This window comes from Theobroma cacao, chromosome 1 (genome assembly GCF_053813885.1).
Source record: "Theobroma cacao isolate CCN51 chromosome 1, ASM5381388v1, whole genome shotgun sequence".
Classification (NCBI taxonomy): domain Eukaryota; kingdom Viridiplantae; phylum Streptophyta; class Magnoliopsida; order Malvales; family Malvaceae; genus Theobroma; species Theobroma cacao.
In genome coordinates, this window is record NC_142639.1 from 1,766,535 (window position 1) to 1,788,264 (window position 21,730).

At 35.8% G+C, this 21,730-nt stretch overlaps 2 protein-coding genes and 1 pseudogene across 4 annotated transcripts; 2 read left to right on the forward strand and 1 right to left on the reverse strand.

Annotated features, from left to right (window-relative positions):
• Positions 1-603: 603 nt before the first annotated feature.
• On the reverse strand, positions 604-5,898 carry LOC18610966 (SIN-like family protein). 2 transcript variants are annotated; one of them, XR_016024250.1, is made up of 14 exons: positions 5,357-5,898; positions 5,199-5,267; positions 5,003-5,110; positions 4,633-4,701; positions 4,240-4,404; positions 3,983-4,030; positions 3,630-3,736; positions 3,422-3,490; positions 3,160-3,211; positions 2,110-2,714; positions 1,749-1,961; positions 1,529-1,640; positions 1,109-1,197; positions 604-920 (listed from the first exon to the last, which is right to left on the reverse strand). XR_016024250.1 is itself a non-coding variant. In XM_018114380.2 (13 exons), the coding sequence occupies exons 1-13, from the start codon at positions 5,768-5,770 to the stop codon at positions 849-851; spliced, it is 2,103 nt and encodes a 700-aa protein (XP_017969869.2). In that variant the 5' UTR covers positions 5,771-5,897; the 3' UTR covers positions 604-848. The 2 variants fall into 2 exon arrangements, 1 of the variants encoding a protein (XP_017969869.2); XM_018114380.2 differs by lacking the exon at positions 1,109-1,197 and having other exon boundaries at positions 5,357-5,897.
• Positions 5,899-12,998: 7,100 nt separating this feature from the next.
• Positions 12,999-16,614, forward strand: LOC18610967 (zinc finger protein GAI-ASSOCIATED FACTOR 1). Its single transcript, XM_018129937.2, has 4 exons — positions 12,999-13,798; positions 13,910-14,306; positions 14,399-14,700; positions 15,164-16,614. Exons 1-4 carry the CDS (start codon positions 13,675-13,677, stop codon positions 15,943-15,945), a joined length of 1,605 nt encoding a protein of 534 aa, XP_017985426.2. The 5' UTR covers positions 12,999-13,674; the 3' UTR covers positions 15,946-16,614.
• Positions 16,615-19,427: 2,813 nt separating this feature from the next.
• On the forward strand, positions 19,428-21,586 carry LOC18610968 (laccase-6-like; annotated as a pseudogene). Its single transcript, XR_016027847.1, has 5 exons — positions 19,428-19,447; positions 19,537-19,683; positions 19,818-20,083; positions 20,178-21,196; positions 21,309-21,586. The product of XR_016027847.1 is annotated as a laccase-6-like (transcript).
• The last annotated feature ends 144 nt before the right edge of the window (positions 21,587-21,730 follow it).

Sequence of the window (21,730 nt, forward strand, 5' to 3'; positions counted from 1 at the left end):
GACACTCCGCTTCAAAAAATTATTTTTCATTTGATACATAAATCTAATAATTAATCAACTGTTAATATTTTCATCAATTTACTGATGTGACAAAAATAATAAATAATTTCTCTTAATTAGTTTTATAATTACAATTATATAATTTTATTTTTTTATTAATTAAAAAAAAAAAACTCCTCTTTGGGGAGCACCGGAGCTCCCTTAGGGAGACTGATCAGCACCGGTGCTCCCCTGGGGTGCCTAGGAGCATCGATGCTCCCCCGCTTTGGGGAGCAAAGGGTTAAAGCAAGCTCACAAGGGTAGCACCAATGCTCCTCTCCTTTGAGGAGCATTGGTACTTCCCTCCTTTAAGGAGCACCGACCTTACTGGGCCTTATTTTTTTGTTTAAAAATATAATAATAATTTTTTTAATTAATTAAGAAAAACATTCTAGTTTTTTCATTATTTCCGTTAATAGTTTGTAATCTTTGGACGAAATATCTATTTTGAAAACTAATGAATCTATACATAGTTTCAATCAAAATTTAAAAAATCCGGATATTCTACCCTAAAATTTATACATTTATAATGCATCAAATATAAACTCTTTACTGCATTTGCAATTTCTGAAATGAAAATTTGATGTGATATGTGAATTTAACAAAAAATGAGGGTGCATATTCAAAACACTTAAAAGAACAATAAGCTTGAGAGAGGTAGATGAATTTTCCACCATCATAAGATGCAATCACAAAATTTCTCGTATAAAATGCAAAACAAAAAATTTGTACATAATCTGGTCAACTAGCTCCTCTTTGCAACTATACCTGATCTCGTCAGCAATTCGATGAATGGTAGTATATACAAATTAGCTTGGCTTTCCATCACCACTTTTCAAGACCCACCAACTGCTTTTATACTCACAAAAATCGCTCATGACCTGCAAAATGAGATAACCTTTTAGAATATGACTGAGGAAATGATGGATCAGATGCCATTGGATAATATCCGATTACACCAATCAATGCAGATGCCAGATAATATTCCAAAGCCTAGTTTTGTTAATGCATGCCTACTTGTATATAATTATTAACCGGGTTCGGTTTAAGTTATAAATTACTGAGTTACCTTACAGAATGAAAAGAGAACCAACTAGTAAGATTTTGCCAGGGCGATATACGGTACACACATCAAGCAATGTCCATGTTACGTAATGCCTGTCAAAAGATAAGCATATCTTGAAATCTTAATTGGCATAACAACCTTTTCTTGTATGGTTATCTTTATGGTGTTCCACATACTCTTAACACATTCATCTTAATGTTAAATTCTACTGGGATGACAGCATGATAATGTAATAGCACAATCACTCTACTATTCTACTTATACTTTCTTACATCATTATATACACCTCATGTGAGTAATGCCACAAACATATAATCTCTTCATGGTGAACCATGTCTAATCCTGAAGGCAATCTAGTGACTCTCACGGAAAAAATCAAAACCAATCTCAAAAAACAAGATATAAGCTAGTTCAATAGAATACCTTGTTATACTCATTATTAGAAATTTCCCTCTTTAGACTAAGAAGGGCAGCAGCTGAGACATCAGCCTTCTTAAGCTTCCCTTTGACACGAAGAAGATTAATCACAACTTCCCTGCATGGAAAGAACAATTCTGATGAAAAAGAGGGATTTTGTAAAAAGAACATAGAGACCATAAACATCTCTTCCCATTTAAATACTAATTGAACATATTTATGTAACCTCAATGGATCATATTCTGGATGCTCTGGGGATGACCTCAGAACAAAAAGACCACCATGAAGCTCTACTGCAACTTCACTTACGACTTCCTGGAGCTCATGTGCAGGTGCATCAGCACCATATGCTGCCTTAACTACCATTCTAGCATCTGCCTTGGGAAGGGTAGACTGGGAAAGAGCCAAATCCCTTAGACCTTTGCGAATCAGTTGCAAGCTGACAACAAACAGGCAGTGCCACAAAATTGTAAAGAAGCTTTCATCAGTAGAAATTAAACAAGCTTACATATTCAATATAGGATGGGATGAATGAAATAAACAATCAAGTTTGAAATGTCTACTGTTAAAGCCTCGACCAATCATACCTGCAAACTTTGTGAGTTTGAAAAACCTTTTTCAGGGCCTTTGGTATAGCTTCTCGAGTTTCATCGGACATTGTCCTCCCAGCTTGCACTGCAGGTGCAACCCTTCGCACACCTTTATCAGAATTCATTGCTTTTTCAGGCTTAATAACTGTGCCAGGCTTTGTTCTACTAGGGCCACCTTTTGCACCTCGACAAATATGATTAATTACATTATCTTCACCAGCTCTCCAAATCTGTTCCTGATTCTTCACAATATCTGGATAGAGTTTTTTGAATCCTTCATCAGCATTCTCTTTCAACTTCCAATCTTTGAAGGATGGCCTTTCTATGGCTAAAATTTTCAGGAAGCCTTTCACCTCTTCTTTGCGACTTGGGGAAAGGGCATGTACTTGTGCTAAGCTTATTATTGGATTCTTGCTAAATAAAAGAAGCACATAGTCTCTGGCTAAAGATTTATAGGGATCCTCCGGAAATAATAATGAACTCTTGGGAACCCAGAGTCCTTGCACTAATAGAGCATGCTTCTGAAGGACTTCAAATATATCTTCAATTGAGGCATCCGGAGCAAAGTGCTTAAGAGCACTGAATCGGTGAAATGGAGGTCCCTATTGAGAGAGGAAAAGGAATTGGAAATATTAAATGGGATAATACACAATAATGTATGGCGTTAGCAACCCAAGCAATAAAGTTTAATAGTTAAAGCCTCAGTGTTTCTTTTTTGAAACTAAGGTTAAAAAAGTAAAGGAAAGAAGAAATACTGGTTAGGAAAAAGCAGAATTTTATTATTTTACTTAATTTAAAGCAAATACTATAAACCAATAAGATAATGATCCTATATTCAGACAATCAAAAGCACTAAAGATGCATGTAAGCAAAAGCCTAAGTTCAGTGGGCATGGATATGGCAAAAGTCTATGTTAGGTCCAGTTTTCAGTGCGAACTTTTAGGAGGTAGAACTGCATCTTATTATATTCTATTATATCTGGCAGCAGCCAAATCAGACAAACAAACACACACAAAAATTCAGGGTGGATTCTCTAGTTGAACAGACCTCAGACAGTAATTTCTTCAAACGTTCTTCCAGCGGAATTGAAAGCAACAACCTGGAAAAAAAATTCAATAGTCTTTAAATTATTAAACATAAGGAATAGGCAGATGATGCAGTTTCCATCACATAAGAAAACAATGAACATATCAAACACAGAACAACGGGGAAACATACATATAAAACAAAAGGCAAAAAACATACCAAATTCCTTTTCTTTCTTATATACCTATGGAAGCTAGAAACAGAAACTAGAAGGGTAGCATACCTTCTAGATGGACCTTGGGCTTTATTGTTGTTGCTTGCTCCAGGACACAAAGAGTCAACATAATCGTACCTAGAGATCATGAGAAACTATTAAAATCAATAGATAATAAGCTTATTGATGCTTCAATACAAAAACTTCAAACTTCGCTTAGAATTCTTAGCTTAAGGGGCCAACAAACAAACAGGTGATGAGTAGGTAAAGAACATACGGGCTCATGGTAAACTGAATTCGACAGCTTTCTTCTGCCATCATTCTCTGCAGATACTGAGCAGAGAAATCATTCTTGGAGCTATGATACTTGAGCGGAACCCAACACTGGAACAGAAAAGAAAAAAGAGCGAAAAATAGGAGTAAATCCAAGTAATTTGTAACTTTCAGAATACAGAACAAACTCCAACAGTAACTCATGTGACTACAAAGTTGGTGGAAAATGCAGCAAGCAGTGACAATATCCTATAATTACAAGCCAGTGGATTGCTCATGTTTCAGTGTGACATTAACATATAATTAAAAAGAATAGTGTGACTAACATATACAAGTGAAAGAAAGTAAAAGTAATACCTCTTTATCATCTGCTTTTTGCTCAGTTGAGGACTGCATTCTCTTGTTCTGCATCAAGCGTAATACTTGGAACTCATGCATTATGAAATTAATAAGCAAAAAGCATTTATGGAAAAAACTGAAAAATCAGAATTTTCACCCAAAAATACTAATAAATATATGGAACAATGGATCCAAAAGCAAGGTATGTTTCAGACATATATTCTGAACCTTAACTTCAATATCTCACAAAATATATCTTGATAATCAGTAATCACCTGCTTGGTTGATGAACCAGCTGCTTTCCCATCATTAGGTTCTTCTACTTTAACAGTAACTTCTGCATCAGCTGCAGCTGCGTTCTTTCTTTTTGAGACACTGGGCTTGAGATGACACATCGATGGTCGGAGCTGAACAACTGCATGAATAGGATTCAGGTGCAACTGCAATATAAAAATGATCTTAGAACAACAATATGTGTCAAGGATTTCAAAAACTAGCCTCTTGATTCTTATAACAGGACTAAGTAATGCGTATGCAAGCAAAATCAAAGAAGACTAGCAGAAGATCAACATTATATCTGCTTTGGATTAATCATTGGGAGCTTACAAGTCAAATAGTATTTAAATAATTTCAAACAAGCTCATTGAAGAGACACTAGATATGCATACCTTATCGCCCATTAAAACTCCAACAGCATAGCCAGTTGTGCGAGGTGGCAGCCATGAAGAAGATAAAGTCTAAAAAGGAACCATAATACATAAAATCAGGCTAGGACGCAAAATGCCCAAAAAGATTATAAAAGAAAAAACACATTTACAAGCACTAGACAAGGTCACAAACGCATCAAAGCCACTCAACAACTGAATTTTGTTTCATTAGGTCGAAAACCAACTTAGTATGCAACTTATCAATAGATGGCCTTAGCAATATGTAGAACTTTAATCAATAAAAAGGCTCTAAACGCATTTCTAAAAAACTATAAATCTATCAATAAATAAATAAATTAAAGTTTGTTAAAATGCGAAATCTGAGCCAAACCTGCTTTGTCATCTTCAATCTGCTAGCACGTTCACTGTCATAATTGTTGGAATCAACATCGACCGCCAAGTCCATTTCCACTTCCCCACTCGCAGGTTTCACTCTTACCTACAAAATAAATTTACAGTTATATTGGTTCAAAAAAACAGTGCACAAACAAATTTAAAAAAGAAAAAAAAAAAAAAAAAAAGCAAACCTCCTCGCAACGTTCATCTAATTCGTATGGTCGCCAGCAAGGCCTTAAAGGATATTGCAGAACATATAGCTGCAATTTTATTCCAAAAAAGAGAAACAATTAAGCGAGGCTGAAATTTAAATCTTAAAAAGGAAAAAAATAAATAACAATTAAAGTACCTGAGTGTTGGCGTCGATTGAGGGAGTGAAGAATACATCGATTTCGCGAACAACCATATCTTCTTCTTCTCTGTTTCCTTCATTCATAATCACATCCTCTTTTGCTTCCTCTTCAATCTCCATCTTCACCGCGCCATTCGAGAACGATTGTTCGGTTTTCGTCTCAGCAATCACCGGCGGCTTTATATCCTCTTCTTCGTTTTCTTTCTTCCTTGAAATTGATTCCGGTGGTGGTGGTGGTGGTTCCGGTTTCGGTCCGGAGTTGAGGGGCTCTTGTTTGGATGACGGTTCGGGTTTCAGCTTGAAGTTTGGTTTTAGCCTGGGTGCGAATTTGGAGGATTTGGGAGCGAATTTGGTAGTTCGGGTATTAACTTGGCTAGGACCGTCGAGCTCACCTAGATCGTCCAGGTCCATTTCCGACGTTATATCGGAGTTGCTCCGGTGATTGGCGAGGGTATAGGTCTTTGGCGCCGATAATGCTATGACTGTGAGTTGTAAATCGCCGAGCGAGTGTCAAAATCAGTCTAGCGGCTTCAGGGTTTGGCTTTGAGTGTGGGCCTCAAATAGCATGAGCGATTGGTCACAGGCAATGTGCTGTCGTTTTGGAAATGTGCTAATAATTGCAAAATTATTCGATGAAATTAATATTTAAAATCGAAATTATGGTGTAAGTACTAACTACTTGCTAAAATTTCTAATGTTCCTTTGCTGTCTTTTTTTTTTTTTTTACTACTAAAATTTGGTCTAAATTTGGTATTAAATCAACAAAAGATACATAATCTAATTAATGTATCATGTATAGAAAAACTTAAACTTGCTTGCATGAATCATCAACATAATTTTGGTAGGATGGTAGTCAAACTATTTAGGTATAGTTTAGTGTGCACTGAAAAATTTTGTGGTCAGTAAGATAAATTTACCGTAATCAAGATATTTTATTGTAAAATTTATTTGATTTGATAGTGAGACCTATACTTATACAAAACAAATTATTAAACTTTAAATTGACCAAATACTTAAACTTTAGATATCAGGGAGATTGGGAAAGAGCTCATAAGAGAGAGTTATAACATGAACATATGCAATTGTCATCCTATTCACTTCCACTATTGAATATTGAAAATGCTTACTCACAAATATAATGGTAAACATAGCATTGAGTTAATTATTTTATTCCGATGTTCCAAAAAAGATAATACTATTATTATTTATAAAAAAAATCTTGAAGAATGAAATTTATAAAATGGTAAATGATTTAAATTATTTGACAAAAAAATTCATAATAAACACTTAAAATCTCGTGAACAAAAATTGTTAATTTTTCACCTTAACTTGTATTGATAAATCTAACAAAAGGCTGCATATATTTATAAGTATAGCAGTGATACCATTTTCTTGCAACATTAATTAGCATTCACCTCCATTGACTTAAAGTCTTAAAACAAAGATAGCAACATTAATTATAATTAGCATTCACAATCTCCCTGGGCCCTCTGTGGAAACTTGTTATCTGAGCTGAACACAGCCGCAGCTAATTCGGGTTGGGCTATTTCGGCATCATCGCTTTCCGAGTATTCCAAAAAACTTGTTCGGTTTTGAGCCCAATAGGGCCCAATTTAAAATTATAAGAAAGGTCCACTTTAATCAGTTATATTGGGTATTGCAGCCCAACTTTGCAAGTTTGATCATAAAGGGCCAAGTTATTTTCACTTAAATAAAAAAAAAAAAACATCTATGAACCAAGTTGATTTATGTAATTAAATTATTTTTAATTATTATATTCAAACAAATTTTTATCTTTTTATTTGAATCCCAACAACTATGTTAATACCAATTAACATTTTTCCTACACGTGACATGATATAATTACGTGACTCACATTACACTAATTGTTATGTGATCATGTCAGTTGTCATATAATTATGTCATATTCTACACAATTAAAAAATTTTAGTTAACATTAGCTAACAGCTATGAATTTTTCATTATGATTAATGGTATGTAAGAGTATAAAAGTTAAGAATTTGTTCATATATTATAAAATAAAAAAAAAATTAGTTACATAAATAGATAGAGTTAAAAAACTTTTTAAATACTCAAGCCATGCATATGCATACTTCGTAAAAAAAAAAAACTTTTATAAGAAATGATTTTTAGTTTTTATTTTTATTTTTATTTTTCAAACTAATTAAACTTGACTCAAGTGGTTGGTAGCTAGGAGGAGCTATGGCAGTTTGTCTATAAATATTAGATTCAAGACTAGGAGTTCTTTTATTTTACTAAAAAAATAAATATAATAACTCATTAACTTTTTAACCTAATTTCAATTTGGATGGTGTCGCAGCAATATTACTAATTGTATAAAAGTTCGTTGAATTTGATATTAAACACAATTAAAAAAATAATATAATATTTTTAGGGTAATAAAAAAAGGTTTTTTTTGAAAGTCATAATAAAAAATAAATAAATAAAAGGGTTATTCTCCTATACACAATCAAAATATTTTTATCACTAGCTATACGTCCTCAGTGATGTAAACAAAAGAGACTTTTTCCAAATCTATATTTTTCCTTCCAAAATTAATAATATGGTTGAAGAAAAATTACAAATCTTGAATCCATAACACATTCTTTTATTATTGCTTTTATAAATATATAATTTCATTATGTTCTTGACCTCTTGAAATCTTGGCACGTGTATCGCACGGACACCCATGACATGTCTCGCCTTTTATTTTTTATTTTTTTAAATCCTTTTCCAAGTTTTAAATATTTTCAGTAACCTTTAGATACAATATAGTAACAACATGAATTTAAACTTAAGCTTAACCCATTGAACAAAGAGTAAAGTCTTTGAGTTCTTTGCTTTGTTAAGAGAACTATGTCTTCTAAGATGGACACTAAATCTCTCTTCAAAAAAAAAGAAAAAGATGGGCATTAAATCTAATAATAGGTGAAGAAATTCTTGCAAAATTTTTTTTATTATATTAAGTATAATTTCATTAAACTTTTAACACGGATATTTAATTTAAAATTAATTGATAATAAATAGAAATATAGTTTTATATTTAAATATTTAAAATATTCCTAATTTAATTAATACAATAATTTTTTTATCAGTACTGCAATACTCATAGAAACGATTCTTGTTCTGAAGTACGAAAATGTAATTAATAATTAATTACAATAGAAATCTTTATTATATTTAATATCTTGAAGTGGCAAGTCCTGACTTTCGAGTTGAATCGAGGAGAGTAATTAATCTTATTACTGATTGGCAGCTCGTGGGAAAACGTTTTGCAATTTGTGTTGAAGAAAACATCATTCCATTCAGTCAACCTATAAAGGCTTGAATCGATGTGGTTTTGTCATGATACTTTTGTCCCGGAATTTTCTTTTGGAGGAGCAAACACTGCTGCGGCTGTCATTATTGCCTTTCCTTCCTTCCGTTGTTGTTATTTGCATGGGAGATGGGGGCTGCTGAATGAAAGTAGACACAAAAAATTTTATACAAAAGAATATAATTTACTTTAAATTAACGTCATTGTCCGCTCAAGGTTCTTCATTTTCCAGTTTTATTGTATATCAGTTGAATCCAGCAAATCCTGTTTGACTTTAAAGCATCAGGAGATGGAGAATTCAACATTCAAATGTGAAAATTTGCTCAGCTCTGCTTTGGAATGCCCTGCTGCATCAATGAATTCCACATTCGTAATAATAGCACTATTGACTCTTTTACTGAAAGCTTCATTGCATGTGTAACCATTCTCTTATCTGAAAGCACTTGGCTTTTAGGATGGTAAAAACAGGTATACCTAACAGCCCCTTGTGATTCCCATCTCCAGTCAAACAAGGTTTTGAGTATAGATTTTGAAGGGGGAAAAAAGGCAGATTTCTCAACCATTAATTATCTTTGTTGAGAAAGCATCGGATAATTTTACTTCTGAGAATGTAATGGCACCCTTTTAATTGGATGATTGTTCTTCTGCTCTTTGTTGATTGATCCAATCATGGAAGATTTCCCTGGAACTCTTTCTTCACTGCAAGTGGCATGTAGCTGACTGCAGGAGAAGGGCTTGCTGCCTGTGCAAATGTCATTTTACTCATATCTAAAAAATGAATATTTCACAGCCGAGGAAGGGAATATGTTTGTTTCTGACATTGATTTCGAGCTTTGAAAAATGGTTTAGTCCACATTTATGGACTGTCATGAGATTAGCTACCCTTTCTTTAAAAACATAAATTCAGTACTTATTTTGTCATAGCTGCAACATCATTGCAATGGGACATCATTGGAACCATGAACATATCCTGTCCTTGTCAATTAGCAAAAAGAAGAGAGTAGAAAAAGGGTAGGGGTGAATTGGGGAAATATTGAATAAAGGATGGAATCAGCTTTCCCTAGTGGACATCTTTGAAAATTGGGGAACTTGTTAGAAGAATAAGATATTCACTTCCGCTACTTGTCTCTTCTTATCTATATTTCCAAGAGAAGACTCAAATACATGTATGATTTAGAAGTCAATGGCCTGTAGTTTTCCATTAGGTAGCGTGACCTGGTAAACCACAAGGACTAAGAAAAATATGGCCTTTTCTTTAGTAGGGATCTGTTAAAGTGTAAATACTGCATTGCAGACCTCTGAACTTTTCTACTACCCATGCCAAGTCTCGATTCCCGGGTTAGTAACTGATGGGAAGTCAAAGAATTCAGATGGACATATGCAGTGTATTAGAATTAACCTTAATAAGCAAGAAAGGGAGAAAAACAACTTTTTAAATCCTGACTTAAATATGCCTGGAAAGACAAGTGTGGGAACATAAAGAAAAGAAAAGTCTAATAAGTTTCTTAATACTATTCTAAAAAAAGGAAGAAAGATAGTCAAGTTTCTTAATGGTCCATTTTTTGGTCGTATTAACAGTAACTTTGCAGAGAAAAATGCAGTCACTTTGGTAATCTGGTGCTGTTTCCAGCACCCTGATTAGTCCTGACTCATGAAGCAGGAAGCCTGGCATTGCTGCCTGGTTGCTCTTATCACTGTAGTTTTCCTAGAAGCGAGCTTTTGGGGGTATCTTTTTCCATTAATCAATGGAGAAACAGTTGCTTCTCGTCAGATACCAAAAGCACTTAATGCTTTTTACCTAAGCCACTTTGCCCTCATCAGGTTCTTTCAGGAAAATGGGGCCTGGATTTTGGCAGATTGGCCAGTAGAAAAAGACAATAAGAGAGATAATGGGTTAAAAAATAAATCTCTTTTCCTTTACAATCCTACATGTATTTGCACTAACAGGACACATTTCCTTGCCTGTTTAACTCAGATTAGAACCAAAACCCCAAAGGTTGGCTAAAGATGAGATTTGAAAAAGATTGTGCTCGAACTTCAAAGTCCAGAGGTGCTAGGGGGATTGGTTATCAGCAATGGTATTAGTACCTAGGCTATGCTGATTAACCTGAGATTCTGATGGCAAACGGTGATTTACCATTTAAAGCAAGGATGGATGGCCTTGGCCGTCTCTGAACTAAGAAAAATAATATATATTAACATCGGTGGAGGGCCCATTCTCCTGCCTAAAATAATGCCGAGTTTGAACTAGAGAAAAGAAAAGCACCCAAGTCAATGCAAGTTATGATGGAGTGCGTAGAAAAAAACATGCCGGCTTTTTGGTTGTATATCCCTTCAAAGCTCCTACTTGAAACCCCAAATCTGATCGTCGTTATCCTAAACTAAATCAAGAATCAAAATATAAAATCATGCTCAAAATCTTTTTCCTTCATGTGTGCTGGATCATGAACATTAACAAATACAAGTAAATGCGTGTACGCCAAGCGCTCCAAATGCAGCCATTATCATCAGCTCCTGGAAACAGCAAAATGGTTTTACATCCTTGTCACCACCCTTAAAAGAATTTCAATCCCATTCTTAAAATATGGGCATTTTAAAGAGTTTTAACTGTTTTTTTTTTTTCTGACAAAAAAAGGAATGAAATCATCATGACTACAATATAACATTAGACAGTCGGGTATCTAAAAAACTTAAACTAATGAGGATGAATGTAAGCATATGTGTTCTTCCATAAGGTAAGAATCTTATGATCTCGAAGTGAAAATTGCAGCAAACTTTACTAATACTGGAGAGGCAGTCCTGGTTTTGAACAGGCAAGGTACAAGCAGTCGGCAGCTTTAAGATAAATCAAATGCCATAGGTTTTGTTTTTATGTGCATCCCTATTATTGATATCAATACAGACAGCTCTTTGCTAGCAATGCACAAACCCCAAACCAGTACCCCCCACCCCTTTGGAGAAATTGAGAGAGAATTGGGATTTGGGGGGTTTGCTTCGGAGGCCTAAGAACAAGTTGATGTCAATGTCTTTTGTCAAAGAGTTTGCTTGGACACAAAATCATTGAGCTCGTTGAGGTAAATCGATAGGCCATAAGTAACGATTAAGTAACATTCACGTTATACATTCGATTTAATTAAATTTGAGGGGGGAACAGAAAAAAGATATATCCTTAGTTAATTCCATTTCAAGTTTGAAGGGTTTCTGATTTAAGGTACGAGGTACTACTACATAATTATTTCACTTACCGAACAAAGGGTACAAATATTAAATTTTGTAATTAAAATTTTTACCAAATCAAGTAACAAAAATGATCTCTCAACATTGACAAAAATATTTTGGCTTTGGTGGGTGATGCCTAATTCATTAATGCTTAACTATAATTCGTACATGCTTTAAATATCTAATTGCCCAACTCTTTTAGCTATCAAGGTCTCCTGTTAATGACTTGTAAAAATAATTAATTTTTCAAAATCCAATCATATATATTACGTAAAAAATTGTTGTTGTATATATATATATATATATATATATATATTAAATCGTATTAATAAATATATAAAAAAGAATAAAAAGAGATTATTATTTGAAAGATACCACAAAGTTGGTGTACCCATTGGTGGAACAAATTTAGCATCATAATCAAAATTTATCATGCAAAGATGTGTAAATTTTCTTGGCCACAATCTTATTTGAAGCATAAAGCTTTTTTCTTTTTATCCCCTCTAGATTTGAGAATAATTCTTGAACAGCAAAAAAAATAGAAGGGGATAAATGAATCAATTCAAGACATATAATCTCTCTTTATCCATCTTAAAAAGAAAAAAAGAAGAAGAAAATCCACATGATTAGTATAGATAAAAAGTCCTTTCCAGACAAGGTGCTCTATTATTATTTAAAAGTATATATATATATATATATATATAAAGGCAACAATCAAACATGTTCAGTCCTAGTGTGCCCACACCACGTGTCTAAATGTAACTGGGTATAAACAGTAAAAAGCTCCACTCAATGATAAAAGTAGTTTGACTTTACATGAATTTAAAGCAACACCATGGACAACGCCTCAGCTCTTGTGCGAAAGGAATGCAGACCAGTTCGCTACACGACAAAACAGGAACCCTTCCCCGACAACTTGTCCGAAACCCACAAGTAAACGGTAAAATAAAATCCCAAAACTCATTTCAGTTCTTAAACAATGTAATAAGATTAGATTAACAGTAAATCAATCTCACTTAACACAAATATTTAAACAATTTCTTTATATATATTTTACTGGGTTTTTATTTTATATATGTTCTTTTGTTTTTTCTTCTCTGTTCTGAAAAGTAAGCCAACAAGAGCAATTAGACCAAACAACTTTAGCAAGATCTCTCTCTTTCTCTTCCTTTCTCCAAAAACTTTCACATGAAGTCTCTATGTTTTTTTTTCTCTTTCTCTCTCTCTTGTCTCTGTGCTTTTTAAGCCGCCTTATATATCCATATCTGATTCTTGTCCTCTGTTTTATTGAGATATTTGGTGTAGTTTAGATTGTTATGTTTTTGATTCAGCTTTGACCGTTGGATCTCTCAGCTGCAGGGGTTATTGATTGGATTTGCTTTCTGGGGTTTTTATTTTTTTGGGTTTTTGGATTGAACTTTAAAGCTTTAGAGCTGAAAGAGGTGGTTTTCAGTGTTTGGGTTTAATGATTGAGCTCCGTTGGGTAATGTGAATTTTGGTCAGAGAGCTAGCAGAGAGCTGGTAGGTGGCCTAAAGAGAAAGAAAGAAAAGCAGATTGACTGGTAGATAAAAGGAGAGGAAGACCTAAAACCAAAGCCCTAGAAAGAAAAAAAGCAAAAAAAAAAAAAGAAAAGAAAAGAAGAAATACCAGCTTTGTGTATGAAAAAGATAGTTTAGAATTGAGAGATAAATGCTCTAGATTTTCACCTTCTTTTTTTTGTCTAGTAGTTTGATTTCGAAGAAAACTCTGTTTTAAGCCATGCCGGTCGACTTAGATAATTCCTCTACCGCTTCCGGTGAAGCTAGCGTTTCATCCTCCGGTAACCAAAACCCACCTCCCAAATCCACCACCAAGAAGAAACGTAACCTGCCTGGAATGCCAGGTACCATAAAATAACTATCCAATAATCAATAAACAGCCAGACTTTTGTCTTTTTTAATTTTTTTTTGTATCTTATTTTGTTATCCATCTCATTTTCTTTTTGTTGGTATAGATCCAGATGCTGAGGTGATTGCTTTATCTCCAAAGACTCTTCTAGCTACGAACCGATTCGTTTGTGAAATTTGCAATAAAGGGTTTCAAAGGGACCAAAATCTTCAGCTTCATAGACGAGGTCATAATTTGCCATGGAAGCTGAGGCAGAGATCGAGTAAGGAAGTGAAGAAGAGAGTTTATGTTTGTCCTGAGCCCTCCTGTGTCCATCACGATCCATCGAGAGCGTTAGGCGATCTTACGGGAATTAAGAAACATTTCTGTAGAAAACATGGAGAAAAAAAGTGGAAATGCGATAAATGTTCTAAAAAATATGCCGTTCAATCTGATTGGAAAGCTCACTCTAAGATTTGTGGTACTCGGGAGTACAAATGTGATTGTGGAACTCTATTTTCCAGGTATTGAAAACGATTTAAAGATTCGATTTTTATTGGGAAAAATTGGATATTTTCGTGGGATTGATTGTCAATTTTATTCTTTTCTTTTTCAGGAGGGATAGTTTTATCACCCACAGGGCTTTTTGTGATGCGTTGGCGGAGGAGAGTGCTAGAGCTCAAACTCATCCTCAGCCTCAGAATCAGAATCAGGCGGTGGCGAATCCCAGTTCGGAATCGGACCCGAAAGTTCAGGCTGTGGATTCATCAGCACCACCTGCGCCTGCACCAACACCGGCACCGGCACCAGCATCAGCACCAGTGCAAGTTTCAGCTTCAGCTCCAGCTCCAGCTGCACCAACTCTGCCTCAGTCAACTAGTGTGATATCCTCTTCAGTTTTGCCAATTCGAAGTTCTGGTAAGTATTATATATTACCGAATTTGGAAATTATCAATTTTGTCGGTTCTTACTTTGTTTAAATTAAACAAAGACAATTTTTTTTTGTTGTTATTATGTCTTTGGATGAACTTGGAGTGTAGTCGTTTTTTGTCTGTTACTGGTCTTTGTTGTCTTCTGGAGGTTTTAGTAACTGGGCTTTTGAGACTGGGATTTGGGAGGGGAAGGGAAGGAGTTAAAATAAACTCATTTTCTAAACTGTGAGGTTCAATTTGGGCAATCTTGATGAAAGACCAAAGTGATTCAAAAGCTAAAAGAAAAGAGAAGTGGATTTAGAGAAAGGAAACCATTATTGATTCTGCTTTTTGCTTTAAAAGTTCTTCCATAAAGATAGTCTTTTAACTTTCCATGCCTCTATGTTTCAGACTTTTTAAGTCAGGTCCCCTAATGTTCTATTTCCCTTCTCTCTTGGTTCTTGTTGTAGAGTTGCCAGAAAATCCCACTCCTATTGTGGAAGAAGCTCCGGTTCCAGCACCAGCTCCAGCTGGACTAAATGGAAGTTGTAGCACTAGCACCAGCTCAGGTAGCAATGGTGGCAGCAGAAGCAGTGTATTTGCTAGCTTATTTGCATCCTCAACTGCATCTACGAGCTTACAACCTCCACAACCTCCGGCTTTCACTGACTTAATTCGAGCTATGGGTCGACCAGATCGTCCAGCTGACCTTGCTCCATCTACATCCACTGAACCAATTTCTTTATGCCTCTCAACCAACCATGGCTCATCAATATTCGGGACTGCAGGGCAAGAGCGCAGGCAGTATGCACCACCGCCACAACCTGCTATGTCTGCCACAGCACTACTGCAGAAAGCTGCTCAGATGGGAGCAGCAGCAACCAATGCATCCTTGCTTCGTGGCTTTGGTATAGTCTCATCATCTTCATCATCTGAACAGCAAGATAGTTTACAATGGGGTCAGAGACAAGTTGAGCCTGAGAATGCCTCTGTTCCAGCAGGGCTCGGACTTGGGCTTCCTTGTGATGGAAGTTCAGGATTAAAGGAATTGATGATGGGAACTCCTGTATTTGGTCCTAAGCAAACTACTCTTGATTTCCTTGGATTGGGGATGGCTGCTGGTGGCAGCCCCAATGGTGGCCTGTCAGCTCTAATTACCTCCATTGGAGGTGGACTTGATGTTGCTGCAGCCGCAGCAGCGTCTTTTGGAGGTGGGGATTTTACTGGCAAGGACATTGGACGGAGCTCATGACCTGGGAGAAACAAGAATTTTTCTTCTCCGTTTGACTTTGGTGAAAATACAAATTGTACAGGGCCATGGTATTGAACTATTTCGAGGTTGCAGAAGATAACGATTGTAAGATATAATTTTCCATAAAGAGTTGCCATTGTGGAGGTTAGCATCAAGCCATCAAGAGGCAGTTGGGGTCTTTTTTATTGTTCTGCTGCCTTCTATGTGACAATGGAGAAAATGACTTTGCTGTGCCAGTATAGCCTTTGTAGTAAAAGGTAAATTCAAGAATCAGATGTGTTAGGATGCTGGATGTGTAAGTTTGCTGTAGCTGGAAAAAAAAAAAAAAAAAAGGAACACCAACATCCCTGCAATGATATTTGGTAAGTGGAGGCATTCCGACATTCTTTGTGTCAGGTTTATCAAAGCTTGGAAGAAACATCAACAAAAACAGCAACGGGATGTATTTTGGCTATTTAGACTTGTAGCTCCAGGCATAGACGGATATGTAGTGGGAAATTAGCAGTAAAGTGAAATACCAACGTGGACTGGCAAATTGCTGAAAATGGAAGGATTTTGGTTGATCTGATCAGTGGACTGGAATTAAGGTTCCACTTTGTTTGAACCAAGTCAACCGTAAACCACTCTGTTATTATATTTGCAATTAATTTAAATTTGTTGTTATGTTTATTTTGCTGTATTCCATTCTCTTTGGAGGATCAGGTCTGTTTATGGTGGAACCCTGATAAAAAGAACAGAAACTTAAGCTTTCTTTCCAAGCTTACAAAATTTGTACCTGGACACTTTCAGGAAAGCTCTGTAAAAACCATCTCGCAATCCCATCAAAGGAAAAAAGTTGAAGACTTGGATACTGGAATGTATCTCTCAAATCCTGCCTGGTTTCTTCGTTGAAGAGCGAAAGTCCTTTTTTGTTCCTTTGAGATAAGGTAGGAGTAAATGTAGTCAGAGAGAGAGGTTGGCAGAATTGAATTGCTTTGTCACTGGACCACAAAGAGGAGAACAGTAAGTGCGGCAATGTAATGTAGAGTAATTTTCATATGTGCACGATAGGGAGATAGGAAATCAAATGCAGATATTATTGGGGCCCCCCTTTCTTTTTCTCTCTCTGATCTTCTAAAGACATAAACCCCATGAAAACGTCATCTCACTGATCCTTCGTAGCAAGGTTTTAAATGCTAAGTTGTTGGTTGACGAGCGGGAGCGGGGGCGTGGCCCCTTGATCCCAACGCCCAAAGTCCAATCTGATCTTGTCTTTGGTCCTTGTCGTTTTCCAGTTTCAGGGAAAAACCTGCCCTCTTACGTGCTCTTACTCTGTATTTAGCCGCCATCCTTACGTCCTTAGCTGTCTTTCTCTTCTTCTCCACGTCTGTTTCCGTTGTACTGTTTCACTGCAATTTGATGAATTTTTTAATAATTTAATCTCGGTAGTAGTTAAGTTAAACAAAGCATAACACACGCCACATTTAAGAATTTGTCAAGTTGTGGTGCTCTTTCTTTTTATCTACTTGTTCTTCTGCAGTCTTATTACAAGTTTTCAGTCGGGTCATAGTATTGATTTCACATGCTTTTTACTTTGATTAAGTTGAAATTAAAATAAAAGAAGGAAAAAAAAGGAAGCAAAATTGTGATTCCCTTTGTTTTTTTGAATGGAATTTACTAATTTCTGACTTTGTTTTATGTTAAGAAGAAAAATCGTGTTATGCATGATTGTTAGAAGTAATTAGGCTTAGGCCCTTGATTGTGTAAAGCCAATAAAAACCCTTTTTCTAGAGTTTTAAATCTAGCATTATTGAAGAGTTTTTTTGGGGAAGTAAACAGAGAAAAATAGAGATTTCAACTTTAAACTTCAAATTATCCGGTTGAGAGTAACATTCGTTAGATTAAATTTGAGTTGTTTTAGTTTGAATTTTTTTTTTAAAAATTATTTATATGGATGAATATAAAGACGATAAAGTTATTTAAATAATTCAAGATTTTAAAAACATACATGAATATATTTATTGCATGCATTATATGATACGATAAATTTATATAAACACGATTAGTATATTTAAGTAGAATCATAAATCGGATAAATAAGTCGTATTTTATTAATTTACATGATTTTTTTAAAGTTATTTAGAGAGATTCCATTAAAACCAAGGGAATGAATATTTCTCCATATCTGATACAGGCTATGGTTACAGAAGAAATCCATAGATATTGGAAGTTATTAATTTACATGATAATATAATTAATTAAAACAAATTAAATATGTTATATTCGATTTAAACGTAGTTTGTATCTTAAGTGCGTTGATACGTTTAAAATAAAAAATACGATAATCTTAAAATCAAATTCATTAATTTCTTATCATTCTCATGTCTTGTTAATCAATCGTGTTTAAAATTTTTAATTATAATGTAACTTAATAGTAGTTATATATTGGGACCAGAAAAAATAGTACATAACTATTGCAAGTCCATAATTATACTCTTTCAGCTTTCTAAATTAAGTGCCAGGTGGCAGGGCAGTGAAAGTCTCAAACAATCCAAATACTAGGAAACAAACTGATGATACTTAGAAACACATACGACCATAGCTTTTTACATGCTCAATACAACGACGGTCTACCAAACCACAGAATCATTTATAAGTGTTATGCCTGGATGACCAAAACTTGTCTCCTACGATCAAGAATGTTAGCAGTAGGTTCTTTCTCAACTGCTAAACATGGATTTTAGTGACCAAAATGTCTGTATAAATTGGTCCTCAAGCTTTTTTGTGTGTGTGGATGGACATGCCCAAAAATAAGACGCAAAAAAGTTGCTGCAGGTTTTTCTTGTTTCTTCTTTTCTTCTTATTCATTAATGGAGCTGTTCTTGAAGCATGGCCTAAAGGGAGTGTTACAAGATGTTATGAACTAAAGGTGATTCTTGATGCAACCCTGTGTTAATAGCATTTAATAGGGGAAAAAAAAAGCTAGGTCGTCGTGGATAATGTAGGACTGATGCTTCCCCCCTTTGCAGTTGCTAGACAGCATTAATATCTAGCTGTCGATTTATTGATTAAGCAGGGCCCCCGGTCTCAGTATCAACTTTTCATTCTGTTTTTCAAACTAAAAATTCTCTGTAACTATTTTGAAAGTAAAAAGTTGTGGCTGAGACTATAGTTTTTTGGGTTATGCTATTCCTTACACTAATATGGAAGTCGATGCGCCTGGCAATGTCACTACCCAGAATAACTTAAATATGCTAGTCATGTGAAAATTATCTATCAGATGCCAGAGGTAATGGCAGTTTATCTAGAAAATATTTCTGTTAAGTGTCACTCATGATGTCCAATTTCAGCATCTTGTGAGTTGTGAATTGTCCTAGAGATTGGAATGAATATCTCAGTGAATGAACAGGTTCAAACAGCTTCTATTGCAAAACTGTGCAAGACATCAACTGTTGTCAATGTAAATGGGATGTATCCTGGACCTAAGATTTCTGCTCGAGAAGATGATAGGGTGGTTGTCAAGGTCACCAATCGTACTCCATATAATACTTCAATTCACTGGTAAGTAATTCAGTCAGTAAATTTGGTTCTGTTTTTTTCCCTCTAGTACAGCACATTGCTACTATGTATAGCAGTAACATATATTGATTTGGCTTCTGATGAAAGGCATGGAGTTCGCCAAAGGCTAACTTGCTGGTCTGATGGCCCTGCCTACATAACACAGTGTCCAATCCAGTCAGGCCAGAGTTTCAAATACAGGTTTACCTTGCTCAACCAGCGAGGCACACTCTTCTGGCACGCTCACATATCGTGGCCAAGAGCAACAGTTCATGGTCCCCTCATTATCTACCCCAAGCAAGGTGTTAGCTATCCGTTTGAGCCTCCCTTTGAAGAGCATGTGATTGTTCTAGGTATTTAATTTCTAGTACTTCTTTGCCCATTTCTAATCCACCAAGCTACTCCTTAGGCTGCTGGGATTTTTACAAATATGTTTCAGAAATTTGCAATGCTTTTGTCGGCGTTTTGATAGGAGAGTATTGGCTTCGAGACATCCAGGACTTGGAAAGACATGTGAAAGAATCAGGAGGAGGTCCCCCAAGCTCAGATGCCTACATTTTGAATGGTCGTCCTGGTCCGCTCCATAACTGCTCCAGAGACGGTATCATCTTTAATTCACTGAACCAACAATGTTAAGTCTTTCTTTGCTGTTAAATGTTGATATGAAGTGGTTCCTTTCATTTAATTTTATGCAGACGTGTACACTGTTAGTGTTACAAAGGGGAAGAAGTATCTTCTCAGAATCATCAATGCAGCTCTTAACATGGAACACTTTTTTGGGGTGGCTAACCATACTATGACTGTTGTAGAAACGGATGGAGAGTACACAAAACCCTTCAACACCTCGTTCTGATGCTGACTCCGGGTCAGACTTACAATGTTCTAATTGAAGCAGACCAGCCCATTGGAAAATACTACATGGCCATGGCCCCTTACATGCCAGCAAAAAACGTCCCCTTCTTGAACAAAACATCTTATGCAATCCTCAATTATGTTACACACACCAAGTCAATTGCATCACCACCCACAGTGGAAGTAGACAAATTAGCTCGAAAGTCATGTTCAAGAAGGTCGATGATACTTCATGAACCCATCCTACCTAATGCAAATGACACTGAATCTGTTCAAGCATTCGCAGACCAGGTCAAAAGTCTATACCCGAACCAACATTGGTCTCCGATTGACGTTCCTTTGAAAATTGACAAAAGCTTGTTTTTTGCAATCGGGCTTAACGTGTTCAGCTGCAACTCATCTGATGCTGATAGATGCCAGGGGCCTAATGGAGGAATTTTCGCAGCTTCTGTTAACAACATAACCTTTAGAAGACCAAGGGTTTCACTTTTGAATGCTTACTATAACAACTTAGAAGGATATTACAGCACAGATTTCCCCGACAAGCCTGAAAAGATGTATGATTTTGCGAACGAGGCTCCCAATAACATTGGCGTAGATACACAGCCAGCTATTGGGACTCGAGTTAGTGTCCTAGAGTATGGTTGGGCTGTCCAAGTCATATTTCAAGACACTGGCACGGTGGGAACCGAGAACCATCCTATTCACCTTCATGGCTTTAGCTTCTACCTGTTAGGCAAAGGGCTTGGCAATTTTAACTCCAGCACTGCAGTTCTTAACTTCTACGATCCTCCCTATAGAAACACTGTTGGAGTGCCAGTAGGTGGATGGGCTGTTATTCGATTCAGAGCTGACAATCCAGGTGAATTTGCTAGCTGAACCTTCAAAATTTCATGCAATATTTTGGTTATTCCGTTGTATAATCATCTTGATTATCTAAACTGAAATGGGCTCTCTTTCCTTTTTTCTTTCAGGAGTTTGGTTCATGCATTGCCATCAAGATGTGCACACAACATGGGGACTCTCTATGGCTTTTCTAGTGAAGAATGGGAAAGGCAAAATGCAAACTTTGCCGCCACCACCTCCTGACCTTCTACCCTGTTAATAAACTTCTAGTCTGTAAAAATCCAATATCTGTCTCTAGTTGTATGTATCTAGTATTTTGAATATCCGCCAAGTTATGTGAATGTGTATTTGATTAGTTGGCAACAGCGACAAGTCATGTAATTATAAGGATTGTTTGCAATAATTATCCAATCAATAAGATGTTTATCTCTTATGTCCGTTGCCCTTAATAGAATGTTAGAAACATTTAAAGGTTCAAACTATACAGGCATTTGCAAATTTGTTACATCTGTCAGACAAAATCTCTGTTGAGAGACTCGTGTCTTCCCCT